The sequence below is a fragment of the Portunus trituberculatus genome, chromosome 18 (genome assembly GCF_017591435.1).
Source record: "Portunus trituberculatus isolate SZX2019 chromosome 18, ASM1759143v1, whole genome shotgun sequence".
NCBI lineage: Eukaryota > Metazoa > Arthropoda > Malacostraca > Decapoda > Portunidae > Portunus > Portunus trituberculatus.
This window is the reverse complement of record NC_059272.1, coordinates 11,782,544-11,807,417: the sequence shown is the minus strand read 5'-3', so window position 1 is coordinate 11,807,417 and position 24,874 is coordinate 11,782,544. Positions and strand designations below refer to the sequence as shown.

Below are 24,874 nucleotides of genomic sequence, written 5' to 3'. Positions count from 1 at the left end.
AAATATAAAAGCGTTCTGCCACTAAAGTTCGCATGTTCGCATTCGGAGTAAAGCAAAAGGAAAGAGATATCGCGATGGATTGCAAAGAACCAATAGATCCATCATGACAGTGTTGACTGAGTTAGTTAAGCTTGGGTTTTGTCTACTGGTCATGCCAGAGGGATGCAAGATATTGATGCAGCGCCGAGGGATGGAAGGATCAGGAGGAGGTAGTAGACATCTACCGAAACGATAATTTACTCCCAGCGAGGTATAATAGCACTAGTTCAGGGGGTGCTGTGAACTCTCCATTAAAGCTAGTTGTGATCTCGCTGAACGTTTCCCTTTGTGTCTCACAACTCAAGGGGGCAGTCACAGCCTGCACTCTAAAGACAACTCTCCTACTTCTCATAAAACTACATGCACTTATAACAAACACACCCTTCACTTAAAATTCCAAATAAAAAAAAATGGCGACTCCAAATCCAGCCTCGGAGTACAGCTGTCTGAGGCAACCTTCTCTGTTCCCTCTGTTTCCTTCTACTTTCTATTCTCATTTTCGTTCCAAAGCTGGATGTTGCGTCTATATGCGCAACGACTTAACTTGCTCTCGTGCCCACGCTCTTGAATCTTCCGGGTTTTCCACCATCTGGCTTACACTCAACAGCCACTCTCTAACTAAATTTATCTGTGATGTCTATCTCTCCCCTAACTCCTCTGACTATAGTAAATTCTTGGACTATTTAACTTCCAAAGTGGAGCACATTCTGTCCCTCTACTCTTTCGCGGAGATCTCCATCCTTGGAGATTTCAATGTTCACCACCAGCTTTGGCTTTCCTCTCCCTTCACTGAGTATCCTGGTAAACTAGCCTTCAACTTTGCTATCCTCCATGACCTAGAGCAACTGGTGCAACACCCTACTCGTGTTCCTGACTGTCTTGGAGATACGCCCAACATTCTTGATTTCTTTCTTACCTCTAATCTTTCAGCTTATGCTGTTACCCTAGCTTCTTTATTGGGCTCCTCCGATCACAATCTCATTTCTGTATCTTGTCCTATTTTTTTAATTCCTCCTCAGGATCCCCTAAAGCGGAGGTGCCTCTGGCGTTTTACCTCTGTCAGATGGGGAGACTTGAGGTGTTATGTTAATTTTCCATGGAATGATTACTGTTTCCGTGACAGAGACCCATCTCTGTGTGCTGAACGCATAACGGAAGTGAGAGTGTCTGGCATGGGAGCGTACATTCCTCTTTCTTTTTTTCAATATCAACCTTCCAAACATTTTTTAACACAGCCTGTTCTCGTGCTATATATGATAGAGAGGCTGTCCACAAAAGGTACTTGAGCCTTCCATCTCCTGAATTTCATGCACTTTATATTTCTGCCCGGAATCATACCAAATCTATTCTTCAACTTTCCAAACACTCATTCATAAGTAGAAAATGTCAAAAACTTCATTTCAAGTTTTCTTTCCGACCGTTCTATTGCAGCCGTGGTAGACGGCCACTGTTCTTCTCCTAAATCTATTAGCAGTGGTGTTCTTCATGGTTCTGTCCTATCACTCACTCTCTTTCTATTATTCATTAATTACCTTCTTAACCAAACTTCTTGCCCTATCCACTCCTACGCTGATAATCCCACCCTACATCTTTCCACGTCCTTAGAGACACGACCAACCCTTCAGGAAGGCAACAGATCACGCTGGGACGCCACAGAACGCCTAACTTCTGATCTTTCTAAGATTTCTGATTGGGGCAGAGAAAACTTAGTAGTTATCAATGCCTCAAAAACTCGACACAACCTTCCAGACAACTATCCCCTCTTCTTCAATGATACTCAACTGTCTCCTTCTTCCACACTAAATATCTTCGGTCTGTTCTTTACTCATAATCTTAACTAGAAACTTCACATCTCATCTCTTGCTAAAACAGCTACTATGAAGTTAGGCATTCTGCGTTCCAAGCACATAATTTAATTAAATAGGGTGGAATCAAAAGCTCTTCGTCGCATCAACTCCCCTCCACTGACTGACTGTCTTCAATCTCTTTCTCACCGCCGAAATGTTACATCCCTTTCTATCTTTTTACGCTATTTTCAAGCTAACTGCTCTATTGATCTTGCTAACTGCATACCTCCCCTCCTCCTGCGGCCTCGCTGCACAAAGCTTTCTTCTTCCTTTCATCCCTATTCTGCCCAACCCTCTAATACAAGAGTTAACCAGTATTCTCAATCATTCATACCTTTCCCTGATAAACTTTGGATCTCTCTACCTGCTTCTGTATTTCCATCTTCCTATGACTTAACTTCCTTTAAGAGAGAAGTGTCGGGACATTTGTCCCAGGCTTTTGACTAATTCTAATCTTTTATGGAAACTGCAATTCCAGTCGGCCTTTTTATTCTAATGTATTTTTTGGTTTTGGCAGTTCTCCTCTTACATAAAAAAAAACCACTGTCACAGGGCAAAGGTAACACACTAAGAAGCACATAAACGAACGTATTTAATCAAAATTCCCTCTGCATATGAGCAAAAGTCTCATAGTAACTCAGATACTAATAAACTGTTCAAGTTGATATCCAATATGTAATATGGACCAACTGGGAATGTAGAAATCACAAAGTTAACTTTTAAGACAGCTGTGCTCAGTTTTCTTTAATTGTAGCTGACTACTAAATCTTGTCTCACCCAGGGAAGAGAAGTTAGACTCAAAGTTCAATTCTGCATGAAAAGTTGTAGAAAGAAGATATTCATGCAGGGTGCCTCAGGCGTCATGCTTTCAATAAATTCATCTCCTTGCTTGTTTTATTGTTTTTTTTTCTTATTTTACCTATGTGTGTTTAATGCGTTTTAAGTGAATCTGAAAGCAATAAAACTCTTGTGCTTCATTTTTTTTTCTAATGAGACCAAAATGAGCTTTCTTCTACACAAATTGGGTTTGCAATGAGTGGTACAACAAATAAAGATCCGGCCACTATTCAAAAACTGTCATCCATTCAATTTGTGATGGCAGTTAGACTGAGCACATACCATTGGACACAAAATGAAATGTGCTCTCCATTGATACGCCATCGATTCGGGAAAAGACTGAATTACAACGAAATGAAGTTAGCAGTTGCGCTGTGAAGAAAAAAACAGAAGAGCTTCGTAATCACTCCGTGCCTTCCATTTGCAAACTTATCCCTAAAGAACACTGACAATCAATAATGTGCACTTAAAAATTAAAGACTTCGATGCTTTCTTTGCTCGCTATATTTGCATTGGTGGGCGGGGTGGCGTCCTGGCCTCAGCTGATACCCAACTGTGGGCTAGAAGGGAACTGGTCTAACGAGGCCGTGAACGTGGGAGTGACAGTGCAGAACCTGACCGCTGCGATCTTCCCCAACATCTTCCGCGTGACGCATGTAACACACAACACCTGTTTCTCTGGGATGACCACTGCCAAGGACCACCGTGCAATGTTCCTCTATGCTTCAAACAAAAACAACAAACATCAGAAACTTTATATGGCTCTGGCATGTTACGGAAACGAGCTTTGGGGGATGGACGTTCCACTGGGGGACAACCCTGTCCCCGCCACCAGGATCTTCACTCTCAACAAAATACCACCCATTCCAACAGCTACACCTTCTCCAGATGCTTCCAAAGACACACACACCTGATAAGGTCACCATTTACTCATGTTCCTTCTTCTGAAAACTATCGCATTTTCGGCAAGACTTATATTTTATGGTAACAGAATCAGAATACCGATCTTCGATGAACATCGCCTATTCAAAGACTGGTTTTACCTTGATCACGACATCCTACTACGTACCAGCCTCGCCCTCGTCTCCCAGAGCGACACCAGGACATCAGCACTTCTGACTCATTGACATTTTTACTATTTTACTGAGCTAAATATTCATTATGATGCATCAAATATATGATCGTAAGATACTAATTATCCTAGCTATAGCTATAGATTTCAAAACCTCAACTTTATTCTTGACATAAATAAGCAAATAATAACAATCCAGCACTTCTATTTCATATTAATGCGTGTTTAATCTTACAGCTGTGAAGGCTGAATACATTACAGCAAGTATGCAAGAGTCAAAGTTACAGCAGCTAATTTTACTCAAATAAGTTCATCTTACAATATGATAGAAGCCAATCCCTACAGATAATGACATTTTTTCTTAATACGGACGCATACAAGTCCATAATACACATTACATGTACTATTGAAGCACATTTCCTTTCCCCTTGCTAGGAAACTTGAGCCGTGACATCGTACATACTTTATGGCGCATGTGGGTTGCGGGTCCTTGTGTTCCAGTCAGGGGTCGACGGCTCACCAGGGACAGGATAAGTGTTGCTACTGACCTAACACCGCCAACCCACCGCACTCACTTCTCTGCCTGCCGTAAAACGAGTGTGTGTGTGTGTGTGTGTGTGTGTGTGTGTGTGTGTGTGTGTGTGTGTGTGTGTGTGTGAGTGAGAGAGAGAGAGAGAGAGAGAGAGAGAGAGAGAGAGAGAGAGAGAGAGAGAGAGAGAGAGAGAGAGAGAGAGAGAGAGAGAGAGAGAGAGATTTAATTTATCTAATTTTTATCAAAGTATATATTTATTTTTTTTACAGGCATCATTGACCAAGATACTGGCGGACATAATAGTGAATGGGACAGTGAAAGTAAAGTCAGTCAATAAAACGCATTTGGTACCTTTAAATCCATCGCTTATCTTTTATTTGCTTATTTTTCAACATAATCCATTTTGTTCAAGTCTTCCGGGTTTAGTAACGCTTTTAGAGTTAATAGTTTAGGTTACATGAGGTTAGTTTGAATTACAAGTCTGTCAAACCGTGGAATGGATGTAAAAGTTACGTTACATTCATGACAAAATTAAAGGATACAATTGGATATGGATTGTGAGTGCCACGCGTTTGTCTGGTGCTTCTTGCAGCTTCCCTTGCGTTATTGTTCCGTATCTATTTTCCTATTCTTATCTATTTTCTTACCCTTAACCCTTTACTTTTCTTTTTAAACTCTTATTTTCTTATTACCTTTCTTTGTCATGACTTTGCATCAGTCAAACAGAGAGAGAGAGAGGGAAACACCATCAGCTCATTTTATTCGTTACTCCCTTCATTTCACATTTGCGTAATAAGAAAGCCAAGTAACAAAAAATAGAAATATTCAATGCAGTCGATGTTTCTGGCACTCTTGGTTCCTGAGTGTCTGAGATTTGTTCGTCCTCTCATACAATTCAAATACCAATAAGGAACACTTGTAAGACGCTCACACAACCTCATTCTTTTTTTGCTCTTCCTTCCCCCATTCCACACTTCGTCCACCTTCGCACTTTCCTTGGCAATCGTTCTTCCTCATCCCATCTTAAAATAATCCTTCCTTTAATTTTACTTCCTGTTCTACCTTCTACTCGTTCTGTTGTAACCATAGGTTTCCCCTTCCTTCTACTGTACCTGTTTTGGTTCTCTTCTGACGCGATGAGAAAAAGATAAGATAAAAGGCTGATATTCAACATCTCAAGTGTCTTTATCTCAGTTATATATATATAATATATATATATATATATATATATATATATATATATATATATATATATATATATATATATATATATATATATATATATATATATATATATATATATATATATATATATATATATATATATATATATATATATATATATATATATATATATATATATATATATATGAATAGATAACCTCGCATGTATATGTAGAGATTCAGCATTGAGATTAATTAAAAAAAATTCTTACAACTGAAAAAAGAATATTCCCTTTAATCAAATTAAAACAATACTCTCCTTAAACAAATTATTATTTTTTTATCACACATCATATGGAAAGATAAATGAAAAGTTCATCCCTTCAAACATAACACATGAAAATGTTCCTCATCTAAGTTGCGTAGAAAAAACCGCAACACGAACAAGTTATGCACATCGTACCGTAACCCGGAATGGCTTAAGAAGGGAGGCGGCGGCACAAGGCAGCAGAAAGGGGATTAAAGACGGAAGTGACGGGACGGTATGGCCAGTCAGGACGCTGCAGGCTTTACTTTGCTGCTCCAAAGGCCAACAATTCCCTTCTCCCCTTCCTTTACTCCCCCTGTCCACCTTCCTCTCTCTCTCTCTCTCTCTCTCTCTCTCTCTCTCTCTCTCTCTCTCTCTCTCGTGGCGCAAATTGTTTTCTGACCCATCTCCCTCCGTTTACCAACATTCTTACTTCCTTCATCATTGTTTCTTTCCTTCGTTCTCTCTCTCTCTCTCTCTCTCTCTCTCTCTCTCTCTCTCTCTCTCTCTCTCTCTCTCTCTCTCTCTCTCTCTCTCTCTCTTCTTGATACGGGTCAGCCACGCTTTTGTATTTGTGGTGAAAGGAAGAACATATATGTTGTTTGCGTGAAAACATCAATAACGCTACAGCTTGCCGTTGTTAAAGGATTAGCAAAATCAACAGTAATAATAATATTGCAAGCATTTTTTGCGCGTGTTCTTATTCAAGCTTCAAATGATAATCATGACAAGAACGTGGCACGAGATTAGGACCTGACCACACAGTAGGAACAGTCTGACAAATGACGATAAACAAAGACACAGCGTTCCCACTACAGGCATACTCGTATGTGTGTGTCTGTGTGTGTGTGTGTGTGTGTGTGTGTGTGTGTGTGTGTGTGTGTGTGTGTGTGTGTGTGTGTGTGTGTGTGTGTGTGTGTGTGTGTGTGTGTGTGTGTGTGTGTGTGTGTGTGTGTGTGTTGAGTAAACAATTATGCGTACAACATATGAAAATAAGAATGTGCTATGCTAACTTATGCATACATGCATGTATGTACTACATATGTATGTATGGATGGAAATATATATATATATATATATATATATATATATATATATATATATATATATATATATATATATATATATATATATATATATATTACTTTGTTTAAAAGTTGTTCTTTCTACTTGTCAGTCGGATTAGTTTTTTTTTCTATGACGAAGAAAAAGGTACAAACAAACATGAAAGCCCACTACAATGAGCCAGGACGATACGGACACCAGGATGACGAGATGAGTGCGCGGGAGGAGCGAGAGGAGAGATGAAAGAGACGGTAAGAGGAGTCTGTAATGAAAGAAAAATATCACACGCTTGCTAGATACCTTAAACTTGCCTCATTACTAATATCAATCTTTCCTTCTGTTGCTCCTCTGATCAGAATTGTATTCACCATAGAGCAAAATTTCACAAGTTAACATTCCTTTTACGTTGCTAATTACTTTATTTTACCACGCAATTAAATTCTTTTTTTTATTCAAACTAATTATAATATTTCATTAAACAGTATTGCTTCAAGTCGCGCACAGCAGCCAATAGTCATCTACATATGGTCAAGTGTTCATAAGTTTGTTAGTTAAAAAGATCCGTTATATGGATATATAGAATACACATATAGAGAGACAGAATAAGCCTCGATTTTAACATGATGCATGTACCAACTATAGATTTTATATATTTCTAGTATGTATACATTGTTGTTCAATCCATCCCATATCAATGTATTAAAACACACTAAGAGTGAGAGTCATAGTAGGTGTTGAACATTCTCGCTGCAGCGAACACTCACCATGTACACCAAGGAAACCGAGTGAAACTGAGTAGATGTAAGACGGACAAAATGGAGCCCAATATCGACGGAGGCAGACGTACAGCAACCGGTGTCCGTAATTTTCAATGAAATACGGATATCCATTTTAACATTTACGGCTTGTTTAATGTTCTGTTTTTTACTAATTATATTTTTTTGATATGTAATGAATTTAAGGAATGAATTCTTAAGTGAAGAATGATTATATACTCATGTAAGATCATTTTCCTGGTCATCTATATTCTGAAAATACAATTACATGGTAAATGTAATAGAGAAAAAAACAAGCTTGAAATAAGTAAGAGTCTACATATTTTCTCATTTGCAAACCTGAAGAACTTTTACGTTGTGGGTGGATCAGTGTTGCCATGATCACTGAAGGACTCCTCAAGTCGTGGGAAGGTTTTAGTTATATTGGTGGCAGCAGCTGCAAATGAAGGAAACTTGTCCATGTTAAGCAGCATTGTATTTCATGAATCGATGATTTGCATTACTTGGAAGTGGTGATGACAGTCTTCGCGGGATGACGGGAACCAAGTGTTAGCAAGAGAATTTGGTTGTAAACCGAACAGCAAAATAGCATGCACAAGTCTGCAGCCAACAGTGTGTCATTCGACACACACTATATGATGGACGGTGGTGAGAACCAGCGAATGGCAGACTTGAAAAAAAATTACCCAGCAGCAGTTGTGACGCAACTCGACGATGCTTTAAGATCTGTTCCGCGCGCACAAGTAACCGCTACTTCCCCTTCCTCCCTCCCTCACCTAACTCCCCCCCTCCCCCAACCTGAGTCTGACTCCCAGGTGTAAGGATGGAAGGGATAGTGAGGTGTATATGTTACACCACCATCCTATGCTCTACATAACTATTCCTACATTTTTTTTTTTTTTTCTCAAACCAAAACCCCAGCGGCCTGTCCTGCAGCCTGGCCTAGAGGAGGGGCGGCGGAAGACAACACCTTGCTTCAGCCGTAGGCATAGACCTGAAAATAATTTGGCCCTCTTTCGCTGCGGCCTCTTGTTCTTCTTGAGGGCAGCCACTGCAGCGCGCTATTTTTGACGAGTGGAATGTCGCTCGCTGATTGGTCGTGGCGTGCGGCGGCGCAGTTCAAGACTGGGTCCCGCGCCGCTACCTTTCTCCAACCCGCCCTCACTCGCCACCACCGCACCACCACGGCTCCACGCCACGCCGCGCAACCACACTACCACACCACCATCACACGGGCCTGGCCCACCACCACCACCACCACCACCACATCCACAACCACCACCTCCTCCGTCACCACCGCGGGCTGGCTGCGAGCTGGCCACCTCCAAGAGCAGCTACGGGCATGTGGAGAGGGCGGCAGTCCGAGCGTGCCTGTCAGTGCCAGTGTGAGAACCTTTAGTGTGACCTGACGACGGGCAGTGAAGCCGGGATGGCCCCCGACTCTAGATTATTCGCACCCGCCGCCACCACAGCCTCCCCGCGTTCCTCTCCGTCACACTTCCTTCCCCGCACCTCACCTCTCACAGGAGAGGAAGGCCTCTGGTTCTCGGGCCCCTCCTCCCCCTCCTGCTCACGCCCTTACACCCCTTTATGCTCATCGTCCTATAAGCCCTCAACTCAAGCCTCTCCAGTAACCTTAACAAATTCTCAACCATCCCATTCCTTAGCACCCACGATGGCTTATTCCGAGCCATCGGCTCCTCACGCCTCCCTAGCTCACAAAGCCTCACCATCCCCCAGTGCCGCCCCATCCCATGCACCTGCCATCACTGCCTCTCCTTCCTCAGTTAGTAGTTCCTCTTCCTCCTCTGTTTCTTCTTGTTACTCATCTACCTCACAATCTATTTCATGTTCCTCCTCCTCATCCACCTTTCCTACCGCCACCGCCACCGCCACCACCACCACCACCACAACCACCACCACAAGTAGTATCATCGTACAGTCACAATCTTCCGTACGGGAGGCGCCTCAGCGGTGGGCGTTCTGGCCTCTCGTCCTACTCATCGTCTGTCTTCCAAAAGGTAATGTTAGCACCCGTTTACATATCTTACCTCTTACTTGATCCAACATGATACAGCAGATTCCACAATGAAAGGCCACTCCCCCACCGTGGCCTTCCCACCTGAAGGATCTCCACCTGACAAGAAGGATTACTCTTGCTTCACCACCACCACGAGTACGTCTGAAGGTGTAGCCTGCAAGTGCACTAAACTAAATGTTCAGTAAACTAAAGCCAACATCGGTGTGAAAAGCACTGTGCGTAACATAAAACTAAAAACAACATTAAAACATTCTAAACCAAATTATACTAAAATGTGAAAATAAAGCAAAACTAAAAATGTATAAAACCAGTGAATTAACAGTGATCTGAACCTCAACTGTGATTAACCCCACAAGTGCCTTATTTAAATCATGGTGTATAAAATATTTACTTGAAATGGTATCTTGCAAAAAAAAATCCAGGTTCCAGGAAATATGAACATGCGAGTGTTCCGCGGAGGTTCTTTGTCTGCGGAGCCCTGTTACCGCCACTCCCACCCGTCCCATCCATCCAGGCGGCCCCTGCATCTCTACATCTCATTCTAAGCTTAAGATGGGCTACCCGACTCTTGTGTGGTAGGGTAAACTCAGCCTGCCTCAGCGGCGGGCGCCTGCAGTCTGAGCTGATCAATACCCAGGGGTGCCGGGCGGCCACCGGGCAGGGTTCTGGACGCCGACCTGCCCCCTGCCCGCAGCCCCGCGTCCATGTCATTACTTGCAATATTCTGTCAGTTAATGTGTGCCTCTTCCTCTTAATCTATCACATTTATTTACATCTTTCTAAGTAGAAGTAATTTTTACGTAGTTAATAGGGATAATCCTTTCTCTTTCTCACTTTCTTTTTTAATTCGTATTTATTGCCTCTTACGTAGTCTTTAAAGAAAATGTGTGTGTGTGTGTGTGTGTGTGTGTGTGTGTGTGTGTGTGTGTGTGTGTGTGTGTGTGTGTGTGTGTGTGCGCGTTTCTCTCTCTCTCTCTCTCTCTCTCTCTCTCTCTCTCTCTCTCTCTCTCTCTCTCTCTCTCTCTCTCTGTGTGTGTGTGTGTGTGTGTGTGTGTGTGTGTGTGTGTGTGTGTGTGTGTGTGTGTGTGTGTGAACATATATGTTTTATAATTTCTAATTCAACATGGACCAAATAGACTTACATGTAGCTTGCATCTTTTGTTAGTTACTATGCAGGATTTCGCTTATTTTTCTTCTACAACCACATTGAAAATGGATTAGTCTCTTTACTCTAGGGAGATCATAATACAAAGAAATACGATAAAAGCATTCAGGCATATTCTGAAGTCTAAATAATTTCAATCTCTCTCTCTCTCTCTCTCTCTCTCTCTCTCTCTCTCTCTCTCTCTCTCTCTCTCTCTCTCTCTCTCTCTCTCTCTCTCTCTCTCTCTCTCTCTCTCTCTCTCTCTCTCTCTCTCTCTCTCTCTCTCTCTCTCTCTCTCTCTCAGCTGCGGTGTGTCCAATCACTCAATGGAGGTGGACTTCACACTTCTCTCGGTGCCCACCTGTCACACCAGGTCCGCAGTGGAAGTGTTAAAATCAGTTTTAAAAAATATTTTTAATTTTTAATTTGTTCAATGTATATATACATATATATATATATATATATATATATATATATATATATATATATATATATATATATATATATATATATATATATATATATATATATATATATATATATATATATATATATATATATATATATATATATATATATATATATATATATATATATATACATAGTACTACTTGTTGTCTAATATAGAGAAATATAATATATAATCATTACTTTTTTCCTCAAAAACTTCAGATGTTCTATTCATATTTCATTGAGAAACGCATTCTTGTATGTCGCAGGGAAGATAGACACTACAAGACAGACAGGCCGCAGCGTTCGTGTGAGCAAAGGCTGAGGCTAAGAGTCACGGCGGGACAGGGCATTAAATGACGAGCCGCAGCCACCATCACACTAAAAAGTAAACTTTGGAATCGTAAATGAGAGACGTAGAATGTTTCCATGTTGGGAAGGATACAATCGACCGCGTTACCAGCTACGGCTCCTCCCTTCTGACGCAGGCGTGCGCGGAGACTGACAGTCAACTCAGTGTTTCCACATCGGTCACAAGCACAAACTTTATAAAACTGACTCGTTTACATCATATATATCTATTATACACTAATCAAAAACAGATCTCAGCTAGTATGCTAGATTTACCAATAATAGACGTTATCTATACTCCCGCGTATATCTGCCATTATCATATCAATATTTCGTATCCTAAAAAATAACAAAATTGTTACTCTTGTCTCTTCCCTGTGACACAGACCATACACTCGTGCCTGCCTTCCTTGTCTGCCCTACGACTTCACGAGACTTCCTTGCCAACACTATCACAGTCTTTATGATGATGCTTAACACTGATAAGCGACGATAACTAGAAAAAAAATTTCATTCAGTTACTATTCAAAGTTAATAAAATACAATGTATAGCTATTCATTTACTCATCCTCATCACACAAACCGCTATTCCTTGGATATTTGGCTTTATCTCTCACGATCCTGAATTGACTGAAATGACTGGTAAAGATGTTGTGTGTGTGTGTGTGTGTGTGTGTGTGTGTGTGTGTGTGTGTGTGTGTGTGTGTGTGTGTGTGTGTGTGTGTGTGTGTGTGTGTGTGTTAAATTATAGCGCACAAATAATTGAATTTCTGAAGTGGAGATGGTACGTCTGTAGTGAACTATGCAGACGGGCAAGAAAAAAAAAAAAAAAAAAAAATATATATATATATATATATATATATATATATATATATATATATATATATATATATATAGAGACAGAGAGAGAGAGAGAGAGAGAGAGAGAGAGAGAGAGAGAGAGAGAGAATGTTTTCATCATCATGAACACAAGTAAAGGAAGATTATTAGTTACCATTATGTGGGGTAGGTAATTATAATGCCAGTGCAATAATGCATTGCGGTATATTGCCAGACCATTTGTCACCCACGAGAGAACTACATATATCATTGCTAGCAACGTTGTCTTTCTTCCTCTTGACCCTAACTGCTCCTAATTCAAGTTACTTCACCTTAATCGTCGACTATTCTTCGCGGCTGTTCCTCTTTACTTCCCTGTAGCGCCCTCCTCCACTATGGCGAGCACCCTCCTCTCTCACTCCACCACTGTTTCCTGCCGCCTCGCTCCCCAGATGGTCCTCAAAGTCGCCACTCTCAGTAGAGCGTTACAAGGAAGCTCTTCAAATGTGTCATTCTAGAAACCCTACAAAAGAGGCGGTATAAGCGAGACGCTTAGTACGGCTTGGTATTTGACTTTTACAGCGAGATTGGTCACTTTAAGTCTAGCTACTCCTTTATAAAAGAATTCCGATCATTGAAACATTTTTCGTATCGATATTTCGGTTATCAGTATCTAGTCAGTCTGAAATAAGAAATGCGGTGCTTATTTCGTTTTTCAACTAATTCAATTAACTTAGAAAAGCAGGTTTTTATCAAGTAATTCATTTTTACTTTATTTTTAAATTATATAAATAATTCAAAATAGTTTAAATATTTAGAAATCAAATTGAATGGAAGAGCACAGGAACACTGACAAACTAAAAAACATTACACTTACTATGACTGATTTCTGTCTCCGGCACAGTGCGGCTACATTATTCAAGTTGTCTTGCTTACCAAACGAAAACCTAAAAGACAGATATTACTGCCATGTTACTCAGATCAATATCACTGGAGTGCAATAAAGAAAGTGAAGGAAGAGACACGAGGAGAAGGAGGAAAGAAAGTATAAAAGAGGAATGAAAGAGGAGAAATAAATAAAATAAGAAGCGAAATCTCATCAAGAAATACCAAGCCACGGTAACCTGGAATAAAGATGTCTTAATCAAGCTGTTGATTTTATTTACAATCAAGTTTTCGGTTAAAAGAAAAATAACATATGGAGCAACACACCAGCCAGTGACTGAAACTGATTGGTATCCTGCATGGTGTGAGACGAAGCGAAAGCAACACCATGGAATCACCCAACAAAGGATGTACTTCACTTTCCGAATGTGTCCAAATACAGATGTTAGAATAGATTTTATGGCAAAAACAGAATAAATTTATATTCTTAATTGTGGCAAGACAGAAATGATGCTATAAAAGTGCGACATACACACATTAGTCTACATAGCTTACATAGCAAGGATAGAATTGTTCTTAATTGTCACTTCCAACCAACTAGGGTTGATATTCAATTCATTTCCACCTAAGAGTACTTTTCATATTCTTAAACTTTTCAACTGCATAACTCGACTAATCTTAAGTCCATTTAGTGAAAATTATAGAGGTTTTACACAAGAATACTTGAATGGCTTTCGTGAAAACTGAACAAACATTTTGCAACATTATCAAGGAAAATACCTATCAGAATTACACTTATCAACTTTGTGGCCACTAAAAATAGTGGAAATCCTAAACCACTGAAGAATACAAACTTATTATTTTGAATAAATAGAATTGCAGAACCATTACTTGAAAAGTACCACGTTGTGTCTTCACGATGAACGATGAAGGCTGCGGGAAGTACTCGCTACTGGATCTCACCCGCTCACTGGAAAGCTTTAGCGCTCTTCCCCGATCACAGTCAGACAAATAGAGTCCCGATGTCCAGGACTTTGTCAGGATTAATTTTCAAGTAAGTAATAAATGCAGGCACATTTTTCGCATAGTCATTTAAACAAAACAAAAAAAAGTCTGGGAACAAGGAAAGTTAAGACAAAGTGCTAGGAACACCGTAACGTTTATACAAGCTGGTAAATACCTAATAAAACGACTGTAATCTACTTTTTTTGTTGTTTAAATCAACTGGAAATAAACTTTTATGTCTTTAATTGATCAATTCTTAACCTCACACACACACACACACACACACACACACACACACACACACACACACACACACACACACACACACACACACACACACACACACACACACACACACACACACACACACACACACATATAAGCAAGCACATTCGACATGCAGATACAAACTTTCGTGTTAGACTTTACCCGATCATCGTTAAAAATCAAAGTTCATGACTAAAGACGAGGAAACACAAGAATTTGAAGTCTGTACTCGCATGTGAGGAATCAGTAAACGCGGAACTGAATGCTGGGAAGGGATTTGAGAGAGAGAGAGAGAGAGAGAGAGAGAGAGAGAGAGAGAGAGAGAGAGAGAGAGAGAATAGAAGTGAGGATACCCCAAGAGCTCCATCACATACGTAAGACCACCCACATGTTACATAATGACAGAAGTGTGAAAAATGGAAGCAATATATGAGAAAAGCATTGAGAGATTAGAGAACCCTCATCAATGTAAAGGTGTGACTTAAAGGACCCATTCTTTGTAATCAGACTTTCCTGACGGAGAAGGTGGAAGAATAGACGTCTAGCCGCTGGGAAGAAAACTGAAGAGGGGGCTACTATGAGTGGTGTGTGGGGGGGGGGGAGGTGAGAAGATGGTGGGGCAGTAGATGACAGCATCTGCTTGGGTGGGTTGGGTTGGGGTGGGGTGGTGATGGTGGTTGTGATGGTGGTGGGTAGGATAGGAGGAGATGGGAGGCACTGGTTGTTTACTGTTAGATTCCTTTTGTTCCCAGAGGGCTGTTTCCATTTCTCACTATTCTTAGCCTGTCACGGTGGCCAGATGGTCTTGTCTGGCGGGAATGCAACACATTTCATATACACACGTTCCTTGCTGATGCGAACAATACAATTCTTCTTTACACAACATGGAACTAAATGCTCCACAAACATACACACACACAAACACGAGAGAGAGAGAGAGAGAGAGAGAGAGAGAGAGAGAGAGAGAGAGAGAGAGAGAGAGAGAGAGAGAGAGAGAGAGAGAGAGAGAGAGAGACCCTTCAGCTAACCAATGGAAGAGAAAGGAGAAGAAAGAAGTTATAAGAAAAATGAGCCACGGAAAAACCGAGTCAGAAAATTGGGTTCTGCAACACACCGTGAAATTTTACAAGAAGTCATTGTTGAAACGAGGGACCGAAAAGCGTAATATATAATAATAATAATAATAATAATAATAATAATAATAATAATAATAATAATAATAATAATAATAATAATAATAATAATATTAATAATAATAATAATAATAACAATAAAAGAAAAGTTATAGAAACAGTTGCATTCAAAACTAAGTAATCAATAGGATGAATATGGCATCACTTCTCTCAAAAGGATATTACAACCTGGACGAGTGTAACTCGTCCTGCCCTTCCCTCACACACCTGACCCTCTTCCTTGCCTCCCTCGCACCTGCCCACGCCTTTGCCTTCCCTCTTCCTTTTTTTTCACTCGTTTCCACGATTCATCTCCACTTACTCGTAATACAAATCTTCCACCAGTTCCCATTTTTTCTCGGAAACGTGCGTGTATACTTTCTATTTCTGCTTCTCCACCTTCCATTGTCTTGATGCAGAGCGTCAGACCTTCACGCACTGAATGTTGAATCTTGTTTCTAACGAATAATGCAAACAATTCTCATTTATACTAAAATATTGATTTTACGTAAAATTTTCTCAAAGTAGAGATGACAGCTTCGATTTTGTGTCTCAATGCGCGCACCGCACTTTGTATTCTTTGGTCAAATGAGTCACGAATGTTGCTTTTATTCTTTCACTTATGATGTTTTCTAGGTGTATACCTTCATGAATCACAATTACTTTAATACTATATTTTTGTAAGTAGTGTGCACATAATTTGTACGTATGTGCTACGTTTGTTACCAAGTAAAGTTTGAACATCAAAATACTAATGTCATGAATGTACTGATATTTTACGCACTTACAAAACAACAATCGAATGTTAGATTGATGAGTGGCACATGGAGTTCCTCATCTGGACACCAATAACTAATAGTTTTCTTTAGTAAACGCAAGCTGCTCACCTGAGATAGATACTAACAAGACATCCCTCCATTTTTGTCGAAGGAAGTCCACATAACTTGTCTTCTATCCACCGATGAGACGATGACAGACGTTAGCAGATAAAGATAACAAGCGTGGCGTATGAGATGGTAGATATTACAGGACGCACAAAAAATTTCAAAGCAAAAGGTGAAATTGTTTGAAGACAATTTGGCTTGATCATTATGCAAATTTTTGCTGATCCTATTGTAAGGGATCCGCTCTTATTTCACCCTACCTGTTTATGCACATGCAAACAGTGCCAGGAAGCTTTTCTGTTTTAGTTTTTATTTTTCTTTGACAATCAAAACGTAGGTTTTTCTACTCTTTCTCATCAATGCTGTAAATTTTGCCTTGGACTACATTAAGTTAGAATTATGTTGACCTCAATAAACAATACCAAGCATCTTAGGTCTGCGAGAGCAAAATGGTAACATTTCTAGACAAACCCCAACGAGACAGTCTTTAATCTTATATTTCGTCCCCAGTGTACATGGTTCTTCAAGTGTCAAAAATGTACCTTGTCTTTTTGGTGACGTGTCGTCACACTGCAGGGCTGCGCACAGCGGAGCGTTAGCAGCGTCTTGACGCTCCGCTCAGCACCGCCTCGCTGCTTCACCTTGGCCGGCAGCCGTGGTGAGGTGGCTGGCACTCGGCCAGCCAGGGGAATGTCACAACATGAAGGGAAATGCCGTCTTAATGGTTTTGAAAGGAAGATCAGGATGGCTGTCTACACCACAGGAAGTGATTTGGAACTTGACAGAATCATTAATGGAAAATTTTACGATATGAAACTGATGGTTTCTTAGAGAGGCTCATTGACGATGACGGGCGCCAGATACTTTATGCTAAGAGAATAACTAATTACTGTCTCTTACTCACAATCAAATAAGAACTAACAGGAAAAAAATTGCTGCCTTGATAATGCGGCAGGACATCCTTCAAGTATTTCCGTACCCAAGTGACGGGAAGAAAAACAATACTTCCGTAGTGTTGGTCTTAGTAAGCGAGACTGCCAATTATTTCAACAACACTCCCAGCCATCATTCGGAAATTTTATCCTGTGTGAGATAGGTCTTTCCTATGTATTTATGGGCAGTTATAAGCTAATGAGCATCTGACACATCCTACTAGTAGACTGTACTAGCGCACTTTAAGCAGTTACATCACGGACTGATAAGACGTAATACTGGCAAAAACTATGTATGGGGTAAGATTTTTGCAGGTGTTACGTTTCAGTGATCTCAATCCACAAAGCGGACACATTTCTGGCCGGGGTTATTCAAACATCCAAAGACGATAACAACTAAATAAAATAAAATCCTCATATCTATTACAGACAACGAAAATTAATGCAAATTTTCCTGTAAAAATAAGAATAAGAACTTAAGTTAAAACATAATTATATTTGGTAGATCAACATTAATTCAACACTCACTGACCCAATCTAAATACACACCAAGTGCTGCTGGTAGCAACATATATTATGAAATCACCAAATAATAATTAATAAGAAAAATATCAGAATTGTGAACAGAAAGTTACATCAGACGCCTCTGAGCACAAGCAGTCTAAATTCAAACTGAATGTGAAGAGTAGCAATGAAATAACAGCAGGAAGAGCGGCCGATCACGACAAGATGTTGATTGAGAGCAAATCTCGTAACAACAATAACCAAGAAAATATCGAATAACTCATGGCAGAATAGATAAGAGGTATTCTAAAAAAGCGATAAAGAAATAAGGTGGCAATCATGCAATGGAATTAAACCAGGAAACTGGCCAATAGACAGGATGTGGCGCCGATGTAGCTGGTGACGAGAACTCACTGACCGCAGAAAAATTCAATCCTTTTTAAGTAAGTGATTAAGAACAGTTGTTGTCACTATATAACACTATAGGAACACATATATTAATAGCAACAAACAAAAAATAAATAATCCTCTCAGGTTTATAAATGATTGATTGAGTGACTGAAAGTTTACTGTCATAACAACAATGGAACCATTCTCACCAAGGAAAATTAATATAGCAACCATTTTTCATTGGACTGTTCTTTTTATTTTTTTTTTTTGCGCCAGATGGGCTATTCTCCCTCTCCCCATCTACCTATCTATTTTTTTTTTACCTTGATCACTTATCTTTACGTGCAAACAAAGATACATTAGTTGTAGCATTGTCATCAACCTCGTGGGCCATTATGTATATTATGAGGCTACCGAATTTTTAATCCAACCAAGTACAGTATTATCAATCACTGGAATTCGAGCACAAAGAAACACAAAGGAATACATGGAATAACAAAGAGCACCAAGCCTGCAAGATGCTCATGATAAAATGCACTACTAAGTCTAAAGTAGCAGATGTAGGATAGAAAAGGCGAAGGTTCCTCAATGATAATGATAACAAGAGAACGACACAGATCGACAAGCAGAGACACGAGGTATAGAGAAAGTGTTCACTCTAATTATGCTTTCCTTCACTCATACCCAGCCATGATGTGTACCGCCTTCACTTGCCGCCCACCAACTCCCTTTAGCACTCCGCATCCACACATCACCCATCGTCCTTCTCTGCGCATCCCTCACCTGTCCACTTATCCTCCGGAACTCATCTTCCTCGTTCCTTATCCACTCAACTCTGTCCCTTCCCCGTCACCCACCCAGAGGAATCCTTCACCCATTAGCTTCCAACCTACGTCTCTCCTCGTCAGGCGTCACACAAGGTACCCTACATCACCGTCGCACCAGACAGACGGACATACATACACGCCTCGCGCAGAATCACGGCGTCGCGGTGTGTGTGTGGCGGCGGAGGCTGATATGTGCAGCTTTAGGCAAGTTGCTCCCCTTCCCCGGCAGCGGCTCTGCGCCCCAACACCAGCGCGACTCCCCACTACCTCCTCCTCCTCCTCCTCTCCTTCTACTATTCCTTCTTCTTCTCTTCCTCCTTCTTTTCAGTGTTCCTTTTCTCGCAGTCTTTCTTCTTTTTCCTCATCTGTGCTGTCCTTCTCTCACCACGCCTGCTCCTATACACAATTTTCGACGGTTCATGGTTTTAATGGTGCGTGTGTTGTGTATTTGTCATCCGTTACTAAAGTTGTGTCTGAATCACCCTCGTGGTGTGTACGTGTGCCTATCCAACCCTACTTACAACACCACAACTCCCACAGCGTCTGTTACTCCACCTACATCACCTGCACCGACACAGCCCTTGCCTGCTTCTTCACCTCCTATACCATGGCCTCCTCATCCTCTTTCCCCTTCTTCCTTTTTCCACAAATACCAGAGACCCCATCTTGCTCCACCTCCTCAATCTCCTCCACTACCTCCTGCTGCTTCACCATCCCCACCTATACCTCCTCTGGTTTATGCGTCAACACAGGTGGGAGCAGTCATGACGTCATAGCTGGCGCGGCTGCTGATTGGTTCACACCTGGCCAGGCGTGGGAGCTCGTTGGCGGCGTCGATTATCTGAGGCAGGATGGAGAAAATAAACGAATATAAATCCACACCATCTCTTGGATGACAAAAAGTGAACCCTCTGATAACACAAACGAGAAAAAGGGTACAGAGAGGAAGAGAGAAGGGGATCCGTGAGGAGGCGGCCGAGTAAAGGTGGTGGGGAATGTAAGGGGGTAGAGAGAGAGAGAGAGAGAGAGAGAGAGAGAGAGAGAGAGAGAGAGAGAGAGAGAGAGAGAGAGAAAGCGGTGCCTTACACTCACCAAGATGGCGGCAGTTTTCTCTCCGCTAGGCGTTTACATTTTAGCCCCGTAGCTCTGCAGGAGGCGGGGAGGGGAGGCGCCGTGCCTCTAGCCCATTGTCTGGCGCCGGGTTTGTACGTGCGTCGAGTGCAAGCCTCCGTGAGGCGAGCGGCGAGTGCAAGACAGTGGCGAGCTGCCTTCAAGATATTGTAACACCACCATGAAGGAAAACAAAGCAAGGGCACTGTTAAAGAAAGACATAAGGTCTCATATATTACCATAGCTGGGAGTAGTAGTAGTAGTAGTAGTAGTAGTAGTAGTAATAAAAATAGTAATGATGATGATAATAATAATAATAATAATAATAATAATAATAATAATAATAATAACAAAAATGATATTAATAACAATAATAATAATAATAATAACAACAACAACAATAACAACAACAACAACAATAGCAACAACAACAACAACAACAACAACAACAATAATAACAACACACTTCAAACTCGCCAAGAAACAATGCCACTAACGCATCACCACGATGATTACAAAAATGAATAAATAAAACACTTTCTAAATCAGATGATCCTTACCAGCATGAACCCAACTGAGGCACTGAGCTGTCCCTCCACTGCGTCACCCTCCCCTGCACCCCGCCCTCCCTTATCACCCTTACACTCTTACACTCTTACCTCTTCCCTTAGCTCGTTATCTCTTTCTCCTCCGTTTCCTTCTCTCAGTATATCGCCGGCATGACAATGAAATTACTATGTATTTAATGTGTATTTATTACCACGGACTCTCCTTCCTTCTTCCTTACCGAGCTTGCTCTTCGCTATCTTATCAGTGGCCGCTGTGCCGTCCCTTTCTCCTCGACTTTCCGTGCCATCCTACGTCTCTTCCTTCCTTGCTCCTTTCCTCCCATCCTCCCCTCCTCTTCTCCTCTCCCTTTATCGCCCCTCCTTTCGTTCCATCCTGCCTCCGCTTCTCTCCCTTTCCTCCCACCCTTCCTCCTTTCCTCTCCTCCTCGATTTCATTACCAGATTCCCGGTTTCGCTCCGAGTTTGGTCATGCATGGAATATTTGGGCCGAGATGTCCTGCGGCGGCCATATTACACTGCCTTGCTGGCGGTAATTATATCTCAGGCGATGCAGGAGACGATGGAAGAGCAGGAGGGAGGAGGAAGAGGAGGAGGAGGAGGAGGAAGGAGGAGGAGGAGGAGGAGGAGAAGGAGGAGGAGGAGGAGGAGGAGGAGGAGGAAGTGGAGGAGGAGGAGGAGGAGGCGAAGGAGGAGGAGAAGGGAGAGGAAGAAGAAGTGGAAAAAAGTATTTTAGATTAAAGAGAAAAAAAAGGTAAAGATGAAGAGAAGGACAAAACGACGAAAATAGAGAATTGTAAGAGATTGACGCTTTATTTGATGGAGACAAAGAGAAGATCAACATTTAATAGAACCACATCATATCGAACTTCCCACACATGAACCTTTCTCACTCATCACAGCACGTACATAAACTCACATTCCTTAGCCTAAATTTCCATTTCACCTAAGGAAACACACACACACAAACACATTTGGGTGTGTCTCCTTTCACGTGTAGCCCCTGTTCACCTAGCAGTGAGTAGGCATGGGATGTAAATCGAGGAGCTGTGACCTTGTTGTCCCAGTGTGTGTGTGTGCCTGGTCTCAGGCCTATCCGAAGATCGGAAATAATGAGCTCTGAGCTCGTTCCGTATGGTAACGTCTGGCTGTCTTGTCAGAGACTGCAGCAGATCAAACAAACAGTGAAACACACACACACACACACACACACACACACACACACACACACACACACACACACACACACACACACACACACACACATTACTTAACTAACACAAGCGTCGAAAATGAAAAGAAAAACACCGTTACAGTGAAAGGCGAGAGCTTGAGGCCATAATTGTTTTATGAGGCTCCGCTGCCACTACTCTGCCCGGGAAAGGGGTCTTGGCTCCCTAGAGTCTGCCGGGGGGTCGAGGAAGGGAGGATTTACAGCTGCCCCCAGACTTTGAACTCCCCGCCGCCCAATACTCAAAAATCCCTGAGATACGAGCGGCCTGGAATCAAGGAGGGCGAGGAGGAGGCGGAAGAGAAAGGAATTTACAAAAGAAGCTGCATGAGAAAGAAAATAACAATATAATCGGATATACAATGTTAGAGTACTGAACGAATAATGGAGTACAAGTTCAGAATGACATGTAAAAGTCAAAACATGACAACTTATGAGGAAGGAGTGTTTGTATGCATATCGGGAATGACTGCAGGAAAGACCCAAGAATCAGAAAACCTGCATGAATACTCGTGACCCACATCCCCGCGTTGCAGGCACCGGCAGAGAGCAACATCACGCTTCTCCTTCCTATTCGGCGCGTTTTCCCTCGTCCCCATGTTTGAGTTCAGTGAAGCATACAGAAGATAAGTCGAACATCGTGATAAGTAAAGCTTAAGACAATGGCGAGATGAACGCAGTGGATGTAGCTCAGTGGTTTTGGTGGTAGCGTCCCTTGCCTTTGTTCTGTATGCAGACTGATCCGCGGCAGTGGCAGCGTGATAGCGGGAAGTTTATTGATAAATGAAATACAAGTGCGACTAACTCTGATACATACCAATGACAATAAGAACGTGAGGATATTGTTACTTCTACTAAAGAAACGAAACGATAACAAAAAAAGTAAAACCACCACCACTACCACTACTACTACTATTATCATTACTACTACTACTACTACTACTACTACTACTACTACCGTTAAAAGAAATATTTGAGCTTTAACTTTGATTGAGTTGTGGTTCATTAAGCCAGCGTGATCTTTCATGACGTGTTAGTAATGTGTGGCGCGGCTGTGTGGCGGCAAGTAGTGAGAAAAGGTGTGTGTGTGTGTGTGTGTGTGTGTGTGTGTGTGTGTGTGTGTGTGTGTGTGTGTGTGTGCTGAAGAAAATTGTATTATACTGTTCGAGAGCTGTACAAACTAATACAGTAAGCAAATGATGAGTTATTCTTAGTTACTCGTATCTCTCTCTCCAGCAATAATTAGTAATAAAACTATTGCTTCTGCTTATATACGAATTATAGAAAGACGCAACCGTTCTCGGCCAGCGCTCCTTCTAGACACTTTTTGTTTTTTCATGCCAGGTCTTGCACACGTGGAAAACAACCTTGCCGACCTCTTTCCTGCGCCCTTCGTCCTTCCCCATGTTCACCTCACCCCGCCCCGCCCTCTCCAAGGCCCTTGAGCCGCCTCACCCTGCCCACCCCCTCTGGTCGTCACCCTCACGCCTCGCCTAGTGCTCGCTCGCAGGACTGAGGGTAGGCAGCATGTACTAAGCCTCATGCGCGCACACACACACACACACACACACACACACACACACACACACACACACACACACACACACACATTGGAAAAAATATTTTTTGAAAGAAACGTGTTCTCTCCAAGAATATGTCATTAGAAAACATTAAAATAAGATGCTGGTAAAAACTGAAATCGGACTTAACAGATGAGACAGGAAAACCTCTCTGTCTTCACAAACAAGAAAGGTTGCGCAAGGTAAAGTGTAGCTTTGGTGCCATGAGGAGTAGGGCGACTGCTGGGCTGTGTGACCTCTTGTGCTGCACACACACACACCAAAAAAATAAAATAATAAAATAAATAAATAAATAATAATAATAATGTATTAAATATCTAATTAGGATGAAATTGGAATCTAGTTCAGTAATTGGCGCCACAGATGCAAATACATTTAATGCATAAATATTATCATTATTCAAGATAATTCAACAAGTACATGCACAGATTTACTTAAAATTAAAAAGTGTTATAATACATGGCGAAAATTCATTACTCTTCTTGCCAGGGCACTGGCCCGAGGCGGCACCGCCCAGGAAACACTGGCGGTGCCTGCCGACCATCGCCGCCTGAAAAGAGCACAGCGCTACACATGTTCGCCTTTCTCTTCGTTCCTCTTGACCTTCGGCTTTTTTTTATCTTCAGATTCTTTTGCACATTTACGTTAGTTAAATAATTTATTGTGAGTGTTCGTATGTATGCATGTATGTATGTATGTACCTATCTATCTATCTATCTATCTATCTATCTATCTATCTATCTATCTATCTATCTATCTATATATATATATATATATATATATATATATATATATATATATATATATATATATATATATATATATATATATATATATATATATATATATGCACACTCTCTCTCTCTCTCTCTCTCTAACTTAGTATGTATGTGTGTGTGTGTGTGTGTGTGTGTGTGTGTGTGTGTGTGTGTGTGTGTGTGTGTGTGTGTGTGTGTGTGTGTGTGGGTGTGTGTGTGTGTGTGTTCGGGTTTATATATATATATATATATATATATATATATATATATATATATATATATATATATATATATATATATATATATATATATATATATA

At 41.2% G+C, this 24,874-nt stretch overlaps 1 protein-coding gene across 16 annotated transcripts in view; it reads left to right on the top strand.

The window, feature by feature from the left end:
• The first annotated feature begins 8,812 nt into the window (after positions 1–8,812).
• Positions 8,813–24,874, top strand: part of LOC123505467 (neuronal acetylcholine receptor subunit alpha-7-like) — a 240,105-nt gene continuing 224,043 nt past the window's right edge. For all 16 annotated transcript variants that reach the window (XM_045256796.1, XM_045256789.1, XM_045256799.1 and 13 more), the window contains exon 1: positions 8,813–9,660. In XM_045256796.1, the coding sequence (XP_045112731.1) occupies positions 9,069–9,660 (592 nt within the window). In that variant the 5' untranslated portion in view covers positions 8,813–9,068. The remainder of the gene's footprint in view (positions 9,661–24,874) is intronic.